The sequence below is a fragment of the Acipenser ruthenus genome, chromosome 31, assembly GCF_902713425.1.
Source record: "Acipenser ruthenus chromosome 31, fAciRut3.2 maternal haplotype, whole genome shotgun sequence".
Lineage (NCBI taxonomy): Eukaryota > Metazoa > Chordata > Actinopteri > Acipenseriformes > Acipenseridae > Acipenser > Acipenser ruthenus.
This window is the reverse complement of record NC_081219.1, coordinates 1002739-1017193: the sequence shown is the minus strand read 5'-3', so window position 1 is coordinate 1017193 and position 14455 is coordinate 1002739. Positions and strand designations below refer to the sequence as shown.

The 14455-nt window shown below is 38.2% G+C and overlaps 1 protein-coding gene across 3 annotated transcripts in view; it reads left to right on the top strand.

The window, feature by feature from the left end:
- Positions 1-14455, top strand: part of LOC117396811 (astrotactin-2-like) — a 559949-nt gene that overhangs the window by 326321 nt on the left and 219173 nt on the right. For all 3 annotated transcript variants that reach the window (XM_059005718.1, XM_059005716.1, XM_059005717.1), the window contains 2 exons: positions 11261-11427; positions 12321-12509. In XM_059005718.1, coding sequence (XP_058861701.1) covers positions 11261-11427; positions 12321-12509 — 356 coding nt within the window. The remainder of the gene's footprint in view (positions 1-11260; positions 11428-12320; positions 12510-14455) is intronic.

Sequence of the window (14455 nt, the reverse complement as noted above, 5' to 3'; positions counted from 1 at the left end):
TGCCTTCGTCACTCTCTTACTTTCTTTTTGTTGTTGGAATACAATTGAAACTGCATCTTAAAAAAACAAGACAAGAACAAATCAAAGTGAATGCGTTTGTCTTTTTAATCTTCAAATCAAAGTGAATGCGTTTGTCTTTTTAATCTTCAAATCAAAGTGAATGCGTTTGTCTTTTTAATCTTCAAATCAAAGGTGTCGCAAGTAACGCTGAATCAGCTAGGCTGGTCAGTAAAGTATTGACTCCTTTTGCATGGAGGATCTCAGTAGCTACAGCTGTTGGTTCATCAATTGAATCAGATTCAGTTGTATTGTGTCTGCCAACTGATGATGTGAGGCAGAACAGTAATTGGATACCAGAAAATATGAATAACAGTGAGTTTTGGCCTCCTTCAGTGTTCTGGATGGAAGGCGTACCTCGCAAAGTGACTCTGTGCGAACAAAAGGAAATATATAGAAATAATATTTACAGCTAAACGTGTCCAAGTATCTTATAGGAATGAAGTCAGGCCATGGAAATCCACACCTGTGATGGAGAAACATTGGATCAAGGGACTTCTTGTGGAAACAACTAAGAGTGAAACCTGGTACAGAAGCTGAATCCTGCTGAGAACATATGGATATGCTGAATATGTACTAGGCGATTTTAAATATGGAATGTATTATAAAATGAAGTGTCAAAGATATTAGGAAGGATAAAGAAAGAGTATCCTTGTACCACTAGTAGGTGGGTCTCTTGCTCAGTGAAATAGGTCAGTCCACTCTTGTTTGGAATTACACATGTATTCAATTAAATACTTAGTAGTCTGAGAATCCCTAAGAAAATATATATAATGAACGATTTACCACTAGTATATCTTATCTTCAGAAAGCATGACGCTTGATAAAAAGCACCATTCCGGCTAAAAGTGAACGTTAATCTACAAATTTATGTCCTAAAAACACAAGATAAGAAGAGACTCTTTATGACCAAAAGATTAACTAATAAGCCAGAGGTCTTGAGAAAAAAAAATCCTGTCTTAGCTGGATTTTGTATGAACAAAGAGAAGGGTCAAGCCTAGTTGAATGCAGTTATACTGGCCTATATTTGGATTTAAATCTTAAGAGGAATTCACCAAAGTAATATTATAGCAACTGATAAACAGAGGTAAATTAATCGAAAGATTATCTTATAATGAAACAGGTTCAGTGCTAATTGACACTGTTTATAGTTCATAACAGTTATTTCATAAGATGAATAATATGTTTTAAATATTTGCTATAATTAGAAAACATATTATTTAAAACTGACAAGTATTATTGCTTGTTCACGACCTTGCTGTAGTGATAAGAAGATTAAAACCTGGAGCAGTATTCAATTTACTCAAATGGGAAAATGGTACAAGTTTATTCTTCTTTCTATTGAACAATAAGACTTCTAGACATTATGATATCCATTGAATTATAGAAGTTAAAAGGTGTTATGTTATGTTTTTGTGTTAAGTTTGTAATAATATACTATAATGTACCTTGTTATTAATCCACTATACTATTGTCTAATGATGGTAGATGGATTCCTTATAATGTGGTGATTTGAAACTGCTGCAGTGAAAACAGGGCCTCTCTTCTTATCTAGAAAGAGGGAATGTCCTTGGGTTCCACTTCAGCAGAGCTGCAAGCCTCATGTAGATGGAGTGTTAAGGTTTATGGAATTAGTGGTTTAGCACAGATAAGAATATATCTTGAAATAATATGCAAAAATTATGGCTTAACAGACCTTTATAGGTCATAAATCTAAAAAGTGTTTGCACAGACTCTGACCTTGGAAAAAAACAAGAGACTGTGGAAACTGCTAGCAGTAACATATTCCCAGAGTCAGGTACAGGTCAGAGCCTGGTCAGTGCATCTCTTAATGGATAAATAATTGTAATGAAAACTATTACCACTTAAACTTAGTGAAACTAAATGACTTGAATATTGTATGAGACAAACTTGTGTCAAATACTCTGTTAGACAATGGTATATGGAATCTGTTGGAAAACATGGAACAAGTATTGAATAGCAGTTTGCTACGCATGAGGAATGACGGCTGTATTCATGTTATTTTTCTGAAAAGTGATTTAACATTGGATAGAAAAAACTGTTAGTTCCAAAAATGCAAGCACTGCTGTGATAGATGAAGGCTGCAATATGGTAGAGAAGTTAAGATTATTTTGTGTCAAAGCAAATGGCTGGCCAGCAGCACACGGCTGTATAAACAAGTCCTTTGATCTCCAGCCCTGACATGAAAGAAGTTTGCTCTTCGGGAGTCCACTGGGCTATAAAACTAGTTAACAGGTTTTTGCTTAGAAAATACAGCTGGTTTATGACGGGGTCATAAAGCTAATTTTCAAAGGGACCAAAGAACCAGGCTCTAAGACTTCAGAGAGATCCAAAGAGATAGTGCCACTGAGATCAATGTGTCTAGAGATAGGAACAAGGAAGATGACAAAAAACAGATGTATGGACCTTTGGGGCACTAGGGTCTGAAGACTGCACTGAGTTCAGAGATCTTCACACTAGATCACACACACACACACACACACACACACACACACACACACACACACACACGCACACATAATGATAATGAGTTGTACCTTTTCTATTGGTTAAGTGTCAGAGAAAGAGGAGGAGAAAGACACCTATGCAGAAGGGTATTTAATGTCATGCAACAATTGTAAGAACGAGTATTCTGTGTCCTGTACCTGGGACCAGACTCCCTGCATATTTCAATAAACATAACAACTGACTGAAGAAAAGGACTCTGTGCAGTTTCTTGAATCTACTTACTCACCATCCTCTTTTTTAAGTTACATCAGAATCAAAACTGACTCATTAACAAAATGATGAAACAATATGAAGTTAAAAGAAACACATACCTTTAATTTAGCATAATATAATCACTTAGAAGATGATGTCACATATTAAGAACATCTCTCATATATAACACATATAAAATTAGTGTTTTGCATGCAGTAGTGTTTTTATATTATATTATAAACCAAGATCCTGGGAACCTTGGTTCACTTAACTTTTCAGATAAAGGAGGGGCTCGGAGGAAAGCAAAGAAATGAGATCATGAGAGTTGAAACAAATATGAGGTTTTGAATTTATTGAGTACATGACCCTTATTAATTCTGAAAAGTTAGTCCGGATCTTTTGAAAACTATTATTTGTAAAATGGATAAGAACTGTCCCACCTGATTAATGATTGGATTTAATTGAGGCGTCCCATGTATTCCAATGAGACGAAAAACCTATAAAACTCCAGAGTAATTTCAATGGAGTACCACACTCATCCCAGACAGGGCAAGGTGGTCCATCTTCTGCAAACCAAAAACACAATTGAACTGATTTAACTCAGTTTAATTTGCCTGGTGAAGACAGTCATATCCTTTTTCGATCTATATTAAAGGGTAAGCATTAATCAATTATTATTTTATCTCACATGTATTGCATGTATTGCTATAAGGGACTCACGCTATGTTTAGAAGATAGGAGAACATTTGTTGAATGTGCTGAAAAGAGGCTACTGGGTGTATTTAGTGTCGTGGTCGTGGCCAGGCCTGCAGGCTGCACGAATACATAAAGATGTATTAAAGTGTTAACGTTAATATCTGTTAAGACACTGGACTGCCCAGAACGTCTGTCAGCTGGGGATATGAAGTAGCCTGTAGCTACTCAATCCAATATTTAACTGTTAATAAACCGAAGGAGTACTGATCATACTCTGATTCGTAAAAACACTTTAGATACATGAGTCTGTCAATTTCTTGGGTACTATATTGGTCATCCGAATATACTGCGGGTCCAGAGCACAAACTATATCCCACTAGGAGTAATAACATCTCTGTCCTCCTAACGTCTCCCCTGAGATAAGAGTGTATGCTGAGCAAATAAAAAGAGTACGTAAAGAAATCTGAACACGCGGATTTCGTGACAAAGGGAATGCGTTTGTCTTTATTCTTCAAATCAAAGGGAATGCGTTTGTCTTTTTAATCTTCAAATCAAAGGGAATGCGTTTGTCTTTTTAATCTTCAAATCAAAGGGAATGCGTTTGTCTTTTTAATCTTCAAATCAATGGGAATGCGTTTGTCTTTATTCTTCAAATCAAAGGGAATGCGTTTGTCTTTTTAATCTTCAAATCAAAGGGAATGCGTTTGTCTTTTTAATCTTCAAATCAATGGGAATGCGTTTGTCTTTTTAATCTTCAAATCAAAGTGAATGCGTTTGTCTTTTTAATCTTCAAATCAATGGGAATGCGTTTGTCTTTTTAATCTTCAAATCAATGGGAATGCGTTTGTCTTTTTAATCTTCAAATCAATGGGAATGCGTTTGTCTTTTTAATCTTCAAATCAATGGGAATGCGTTTGTCTTTTTAATCTTCAAATCAAAGGGAATGCGTTTGTCTTTTTAATCTTCAAATCAAAGGGAATGCGTTTGTCTTTTTAATCTTCAAATCAATGGGAATGCGTTTGTCTTTTTAATCTTCAAATCAATGGGAATGCGTTTGTCTTTTTAATCTTCAAATCAATGGGAATGCGTTTGTCTTTATTCTTCAAATCAAAGGGAATGCGTTTGTCTTTTTAATCTTCAAATCAATGGGAATGCGTTTGTCTTTTTAATCTTCAAATCAAAGGGAATGCGTTTGTCTTTTTAATCTTCAAATCAATGGGAATGCGTTTGTCTTTTTAATCTTCAAATCAAAGGGAATGCATTTGTCTTTATTCTTCAAATCAAAGGGAATGCGTTTGTCTTTTTAATCTTCAAATCAAAGGGAATGCGTTTGTCTTTTTATTCTTCAAATCAATGGGAATGCGTTTGTCTTTATTCTTCAAATCAAAGGGAATGCGTTTGTCTTTTTAATCTTCAAATCAATGGGAATGCGTTTGTCTTTTTAATCTTCAAATCAATGGGAATGCGTTTGTCTTTTTAATCTTCAAATCAAAGGGAATGCGTTTGTCTTTTTAATCTTCAAATCAAAGGGAATGCGTTTGTCTTTTTAATCTTCAAATCAAAGGGAATGCGTTTGTCTTTTTAATCTTCAAATCAAAGGGAATGCGTTTGTCTTTTTAATCTTCAAATCAAAGTGAATGCGTTTGTCTTTTTAATCTTCAAATCAATGGGAATGCGTTTGTCTTTTTAATCTTCAAATCAAAGGGAATGCGTTTGTCTTTTTAATCTTCAAATCAAAGGGAATGCGTTTGTCTTTTTAGTCTTCAAATCATCAAGATATCACATTATTTTTAGATACAGTTACATTATTAAAAAAAAGAATACAATTAAATGAAAGAAAAAGCATTGACTAGACCCTACTGTACAGGTATGCAGAACAACTGGGACATTAATGGTCCATTTTAAAACAACCAGATCTTACTGAAGATCTTGGTATCTCTCAAGACATCTTAAAATACACCAAATAACCATTACAAAGATATTGGATGGAGTAAGCACATGTCTGAATATTGCATTTGTGGGACGACTTGTCCATTTATTGGATACATATGAAATGCTCAATTCAAATGCTGCCTCACCGCTGCAAACCACTCAACGATCACATGGTCTGAAAAGCAGCGTGCTTCTTCTGTTCCAGCTCTCCAGTCAATAGCTTCTTTACACCTGTGAACCTAAGCAATGGATGTTACCAAGCTAGGCAAGGAAGGGTCCAGTCTAGGATTTATCTACCTGACCGACACAGGAGAGCAAAGACCAATGCAGCATTCACCAAATCAAGCCAACCAACATTGAAATCAGCCATGATTGTATGACTCACTCTACACTGCGCATGGCTGTGCCTTCACTGGATGAGCAGATTCTATTTAAATCACACAAGGGCTGTCTGATTATGAATGCATACTCTCTGTATTATTAGGAACATTATCACAATCCCAGAAAGTCGAAAAGAAACTAAATCCACATGTATTTTAATGACTCGCATATCTAATGCATGTATCTCTGTGTAGCCATGTGGAATCAAAGTTCAGCTGAAATCACAATGTCAAGTATGCTATAACCAGCCATAAATCAAGTACTCTTAGGACAGCCACATATCTGTATAGGCAGCTTAGTGTGAAGATAGCTGATGCAAATTTATTAATATGTATGACATAATGTATGACATGTACTGCAGTATGTTTTTATGATTTTTTTTCCCTGCAGAAATCCTGCAGTTCTTTTTAATATTATTGAGCCCGATGAGTCCAGTCTGCATCCCCAGTTTGTTTTCTTAATCAAAGGCTCTGGGCAAAATGGCATTAACTTGTACAGAAGTAAATACAAAGATATATATATATATATATATATATATATATATAATCAGTTCTGTGGAGGTACATATTGCAGATGCATGTACTTTACAAGCATTCGAATAGCTTTTTAATTTGACAGACTCTGCAGTAAAAGGATAGGTAGCATACCATTATTGGATTGATTTGATTAAAACTGCAGATCTAAATGCTATTACGATAATTAATGGAGAGTACTGAAATCTGTTTTCCTACCTCTGGTTTGCTTTGATAGCATTATTATTATTATTATTATTATTATTATTATTATTATTATTATTATTATTATTATTATTATTATTATTATTATTTATTTCTTAGCAGACTCCCTTATCCAGGGCGACTTACAATTGTTACAAGATATCACATTAATTTTACATACAATTACCCATTTATACAGTTGGGTTTTTACTGGAGCAATCTAGGTAAAGTACCTTGCTCAAGGGTACAGCAGCAGTGTCCCCCCACCTGAGATTGAACCCACGACCCTCCGGTCTAGAGTCCAGAGCCCTAACCACTACTTTATGGTGCTGAGAATCTTTTGAAATATGTTTAACACTAATTAAGGATATGCAAATATTTCAGATACACTGCTGTAGATGAACTGCTGCACCTTTGTACCTTTGCTGAAGGTCAAATTCATGTTGAGCTGGACAACTGAAGCAGCTTCTAACAACAGTGTTCCAGGAAGCAACACATTCTTTATTTAGGGTTATTATTTATAACGCTGTATTTGAAATTGAAGTGTACAACACAAGCAAAGAACCAAACTATGTTCTTTTTTAAAAGAAGCCCTGTCATGTGTACCAGTGTTATTACATATATATTTTAAAAAATGTAACAGTGTATTTGAATGCTGTCTGTAAATAAGGAATAGCCTTTGGATCAGCTGAATACACTTCTATCTGTGTGGCATATAAATGCAATGGTTTATTACTCTCTGCCCTGTAATGCATTTGTAGAATCTGTTTCATTTTGTTCTATCTGCTAGTCATGTTAAAGCATGTTTAAAAACTGCTGATTACCAGGAAAAGTGTCTGAACTGCCTCCCTGCCTCACTGCATCAGCCATCTGTCAAATTACCTGTCGAATTGATACATACCTAATGCACTGCTAATGTGTAATGAATAGTTTTGCTATAGTTTATTGATCATTTCTATGGGACAGTAAATCTTACAGTAAAAGTTGTCACAGCATTTTCTGGAAGGCACATTTCTACTAGCCTGCACCAATTACTGTGGTGTAAAGTTACATTTTCCAGGGGCTTTATCTTACTAAAAAAGACAAGGCATGGCAGCTGTGCGCAATGCATCTAAAACAGTTCAAAGTAATGTTTGAATACTCACACTGATGAATGCACAAGATAAAACATTTGTCTACTTGGCTTATTTTATTAAAAGTTTTACATAAAGATGAACGGCTGGCTGTTTGAAGTTGTGGATGAATTACTATGGCATCGCATGGTCTGCTCACCACAGAAGAAATTGGCACTTGTGTTGCTTCGGGCGCGCTGTTGAAGGCACTCGCTGACACGCCTGTCTGCTCTACTTGACATTTCTTATAAGATTTACGCTGTATATCAACGCATTAAATAATCAGAAGTATACATACTAGGCCTCAAATAGCTCTTTTAATTTTACCACAGTAAATGTGCACAGTACTTCACCATGGATTGCTCTGTGCTAGACAGCGCTTGCTTGTCTATGCTTTACCATGCTCTCCCTGTGCTTTATTACACTGTACTTTGCTTTTGCTATAGTACTCTTATAAGGGACACTGTGATACATTGTGAAAAGCGGGACTGGTTTAAATGGTTTCCAGCACTGTCTGGGTGATGGATGGAAACACAGCTTTACTAAGTGCTTCAATTCTCATGCTGAAAACAGATTGAAATACAGAAAGACTGGATGAGCATTGTATGAAAGGGAATAACAGGATAGCGTCACAGCCAAGGCTGGTAACTGTCAGGAACGAAGCCCAGAGACAGAAGCTGCAAGTTTAAGTGCTAATGCACACTTTTAATATAAATAATAAAACAACAAACAAAACACAGGAAGAAAACAACAGAGGCACTGTGACTAAAACAAACAGTTAAACAAAACAATACAATGCAAACCCTTTAAATACACTGTGTGGTTTTAAACCATTCCCATCAAACACGGCCCTGTACTCCCCTAAACACTACAACCCCCACCAGCTCGAACTCTCCTCTCACCTTCTCCAACATCGACTCCTAAAACCACCCGTGATTCCCCGTTTTATACACCTGTGGCTACATTCTCACATGTTTCTCCACACACACACACACACGCACGCAGGCACGGACGCAGGCAGGCAGGCACACACGCACACACACATGCAGGCACGCCCACACGCACGCAGGCACGGACGCACGCACGCAGGCAGGCAGGCACACACGCACACACACATGCACGCACGCACCCACGCAGGCAGGCACGCCCACACACACGCACACACGCATGCACACAGGCACGCACACACACCCCCCCCCCCCCCCTCCCTTATACCGGCAGAGCTTCCACCCTGCCACAGCAACTCATAAAGTTTACAGTAGGCCGCAGCATATAATGCTATTTGACAAACTAAGATTCACTCAAATTCTTGCTATAAGAAAGGTAACTATTTAATAACGTAAATTAAAAAGGTACATATTTTAGATTCCTCTTCATTCAGGGAAGAGCTGTTTGTTGTTTCCGCTTCTCAACACTGAATGCCTTCTCAAAGCTTAACCTTCCGTATGTATAACTGTCTCTGCTTCACAGACTGCTTTGATTTATAACATTGATATCTTCAGACTATGAAAGCATTATGATACTTTTGAAAAGCTTAAGAGCTTCATCAAAGCCTACTCCTATTCCAAGGCTTCGGATTTCACTTTGGCACCTTTATTACCACATCTCTCTCCTGCATTGCACTGCACAGACGTGTTTTGGATAGTACATGAATTTGATGAATGTGGCCTGTCTGCTTGCACACTGGATCATGGAGCTCCCAGTGTCTGAGATGCTCTGGGCAAAAAAAAAAAAAAAAAAACATAAACAAAACAACACGCGCATCAAAGCATCACAAAATGAAGCATAAAGCAAGTTTTGATAGGAAATTTCAAAACTTACATGCAAGATACTGTTGATAGGCTTGATTCATGAGCTTCAGGTTGTAGATATGAGCAGAAACACACACACAGGGATACACACATAGATACACACAGGGATACACACACACACAGGGATACACACAGTGAAACACACAGGGATACACACACAGGGATACACACAGTGAAACACGGATACACACATAGGGATACACACACAGGGATACACACACAGGGATACACACATAGGGATACACACACATAGATACACACAGGGATACACACATAGGGATACACACACAGGGATACACACACAGGGATACACACACATAGATACACACAGGGATACACACATAGGGATACACACACATAGATACACGCACACAGGGATACACACACAGGGATACACACACAGGGATACACACAGGGATACACACATAGGGATACACACACAGGGATACACACACATAGGGATACACACACAGGGATACACACATGCACATTTAAAGACACTTTGCATTACGGGGAGTTAGAGGCACTGTGATGATTTTAGGACCATCATCAGGGGTTGCAGAGGGCACTGTACCACGCAGCTATAAATAACTGTTATTCATACCAGGCCTGCTCCATGATAACTAATACAATAAAACCTTACCTAATCACCAGTGACACAAAGGGAACAGTTTAATAGGGAACTGACCCTGAACCATAAACAAACTGTAGAGAGCTGAACGAGTAGGAATACAATGATACCATACCCTGCCGTCATTTCCAGTGACCACCATTCATACTCTCCAGACCTGTCCAAAACACCCTTCAAGGACTTCTATACAATATGCTCACCTCTTTTAATTATTGTTGAATATTGCTTTGTGGATTGTGCTGTGAATTGCTTCAGGACCAAGTTTGCCCATTTGTTTCCACTGCCCATCCCTGAAGGGGACAAAAGAGTTAACCTGACCAACAACAGATGATGTCATAAGAAAACCTGAAGTGCTGATACAAGTCCAAATATACTGTATATGGGTTGGGAATTTATGAGTTAATGCAACTAATTAGTCTAGTTAAACAGTAGAATATGCATTACCTGTATAGAACAGAGTATACTAGAAAGGAACGTGTTAACAAATGGGTAAAATGTCAAATGAAAAGGAGCACTGAAGATGCAGTATTGATAAATAGTTGTTTAGCTGTACAAACCAGTTCCTCAGGACTATGGCAACACTAATGAATGTCCAGTGCACACAGCCCCCTCTCTACCGCACTGTACTCACCGCAGGAAGTGTTACGAGGAGTAGGAGAAGGCTGACAGTAAAGAGACTGAGGGTAGAAAAGATCAGAACGTTTTCTTTGAATGTCAAGTCGGCAGAAAAAACCCTTTGGATGCCATTTAATGCTTCACAAGTGAACAACGTTCCTGAAGCATTAAGGCATCGTTTTGTCATCACATTGTGTTGTTAACAATCATAAGCTCTGGCTTGTGTGGAGGGAGTATTTTTCTACATGGAAATATCATTAAAACATGATAACAGTAATGACAGTCCCTGTGACAGAGCCTCAGAAGAATTGAATCATTTCAATTATGGCACAAATCAGGATATGAAGGATAAGCTCTCCTTCAAAATTAAAGCAACATTATTGTAGACCAATCATTTTGGAAGATAAATATTTAAAATCTCATAATCTCATGAAATGGATATGTATATTTTTGTTATACTAAAGAGACAGCGTGGACTTTCTACTGACTTCTATATACAAGTAGTGCGTAGGAATGAATATTAATAAGAAAGTCTTTGTAGTAAATGTCAGGTTCGTGCTCGTTTTAATCTCAAATTGTTTTCTTTAGTGTCCGGCAGGTCTGAGGCCAATGAAGGATGGGACTGGTTGCTATGACTACGCCAAAGGCACAGACTGCTCGGATGGTTTTAATGGGGGGTGTGAACAGCTGTGCCTTCAGCAACTGGTGCCCTTGCCCGAGGACCTTACCTCCAGCAATGTTCTCATGTTCTGTGGGTAAGTGCATTTGAGCAAGTCTTTTAATCACACCCTTGGGTGGATAAAATGACTGTGTAATTACCATTTGAAACTGTATTGCTAGATTTTACTTTTTTGGCCTTAAACTAAAAAAATTTTCTTAGGTTTGTGCTATTTGATTAACTGGATAAAGCTAATTTTGGTGTTGAATATGGCATAGTGCCGGGTGTCCTGTTGAAGGCTCTTTTCTGTATTGGAAGTCCTTTGGAGTTTTTCATTTGAAAAGACTGCGTGTGCAATCTGTAATACAGTCGAAGTGCACCACAATTGAGTTTGTGTTTTAAATAGCACTGACTTGTTTTCAAGATTTATCTGCGCAACTTGTGTAGTTCAGACGAGAGGACTGTGAAAAGAAGCTGCACAGAATGATATCTCTTTCTACTTTAAATATAAATCACAACATTTGTAGCCAGGAACAAAACAAAACAAAACATATCTAGTTGTCTTCTAATTGTGCTGTATGTTCTCTGTACAGGATGACATCTGTACATAGGAGACAATGTATTGGAATCACAATACATGAACTGCATGTGATTTAGAATTGGCATAGAGGCACTTTTGCAGAGTCTCCCAGATGGGCATGGGGACTGAACCCACTAAGGGAACGTTTGTGGCACACTTCCTGTGCTGACCCTGAGGAGCAGGTAGAGTGTCACACAGCTGTGCTTGTGCATTGCCAGGTGTGTGGAGGAGTACAGGCTGGCAGCATTGTGTCATCCTGTGCTGACCCCGAGGAGCGGGTAGAGTGTCACACAGCTGTGCTTGTGCATTGCCAGGTGTGTGGAGGAGTACAGGCTGGCAGCATTGTGTCATCCTGTGCTGACCCCGAGGAGCGGGTAGAGTGTCACACAGCTGTGCTTGTGCATTGCCAGGTGTGTGGAGGAGTACAGGCTGGCAGCAGATGGCAGGTCGTGTGTCTTGCTCTCAGATGCCTGCGAGGGCCCCAGGTGTCAGAGGCAGGACGGCAGGCTCAACGACACCCTCTTCGGAGAGATGCTGCACGGCTACAACAACAAGACCCAGCAAGTGAACCAGGGCCAGACCTTCCAGATGACATTTAGGTGAGCGCTCGCATGACCTCACTCATCACATGGGTGAACTCTCCCTGGGCAAAGCAGAGCAGCTTCATGTCAAATAATTGTACTGAACTTGGAATTCTTTTCATGACAGAGGTCTTTTATTTCTCTTCTGTGGATGGGTGATTATTATGAGCAGTTGACTTACGATTGAAGACGCTGTCCTTTAAGGATATATAAGGCTTGTCCCCTGTTAGCACACCATTCTCCCCTACTGGGGGGAACTAAGTTAAAAGCACATCATCTAGCCTTTTTTTAAATGCTTCCAGTGTTTTAGCGCCTACTACTTCACCTGGTAGTCTATTATTATTATTATTATTATTATTATTATTATTATTATTATTATTATCATTATTTATTTCTTAGCAGACGCCCTTATCCAGGGCGACTTACAATTGTTACAAGATATCACATTATACAGATATCACATTATTTTTTTACATACAATTACCCATTTATACAGTTGGGTTTTTACTGGAGCAATCTAGGTAAAGTACCTTCCTCAAGGGTACAGCAGCAGTGTCCCCCACTGGGGATTGAACCCACAACCCTCCGGCCAAGAGTCCAGAGCCCTAACCACTACTCCACACTGCTTATGTGTACACTGGCATAATATTACTAATGAAAAATAACAATATTAATAGACATCCTAATATTTGAAATAACAATAATACTAGTACACATTAATACTGTATCCATAGCTGCAAAACTCTCTATCAAGCAGACAAACGTTTCTGCACAAGTACAATGAAGACTGCACTAGTCAAAATGTTTGTCTGCTTGATGCTTCTACCTTTAAAACATGAATATTTGTGATTAAGATCTATGTTTTGGATGGTTCTTTATATATATATATATATATATATATATATATATATATATATATATATATATATATATAATTTCCAACAAAGTGCAGGGTTTGATATTTTGGTGCCTATTTTAACAGGAATTCATGATAAAGTCATCACTGAACAAATCAGATCAAGTTTATTTGTGGCAGCAATATTGATGTCTTTGTGTTTTGTTGATACTGGATTTAGAGCCTCCCAGGTTTCATTTTCATTTACCTTCGGGACCTGCTCTTGGCTGTTTGAATAAAAGCGCATCTGGCATTACAATGGAAAGGTTGTAAGCGGTGAGCTCTCTACTCCCACTGACCCAGTCTACATGGAGAACAAAAAAAAAACAACAAACCCTCAAAGATCTGCTCTTGGCTTCCAGTGCAGGTAGAGGTCATGCTTCTGAGTTCATTGGCAGTAATATTTCTGGGGTGTCTCCAGGAGATATCATTCATTTGCCGCAGCGTGATCCTCTAAAAAGTGTTTTATGTGCCCAGACACAACGATTCCTCCTTGTAAAACATGAGGTGCTTCAGTTAATGACTTGCTATTAAAAGCCGACTGATTCATACTGCTCTTCCACATGAAATAATATTAGGCTACCTTCTCAAAATGTCAGATTGCGATTCATACGGTTTAATGTAATCCATAAAATATGTGGCCCATCTTTCTTTACTACAAGGTTGTATAGGAAAAACTTAAAAGGCAGCCCAGCCACTGATTATTATTATTATTTGTTTATTTAGCAGACGCCTTTACCCAAGGCGACTTACAGAGACTAGGGTGTGTGAACTATGCATCAGCTGCAGAGTCACTTACAACTACATCTCACCCGAAAGACGGAGCACAAGGAGGTTAAGTGACTTGCTCAGGGTCACACAATGAGTCAGTGGTTGAGGTGGGATATTTGAACTGGGGACCTTCTGGTTACAAGCCCGTTTCTTTAACCATTGGACCACACAGCCTCCTTTCATGAGCCTCGCTGGTAGCTTCTGAAGAGAATATTGAATGATGTTTCTATTTGACAGGTTAATAAGCTCTAAAGTTTTGTTCCACTACAGGTGCAGATGCTGTGGTAGGATATGCACA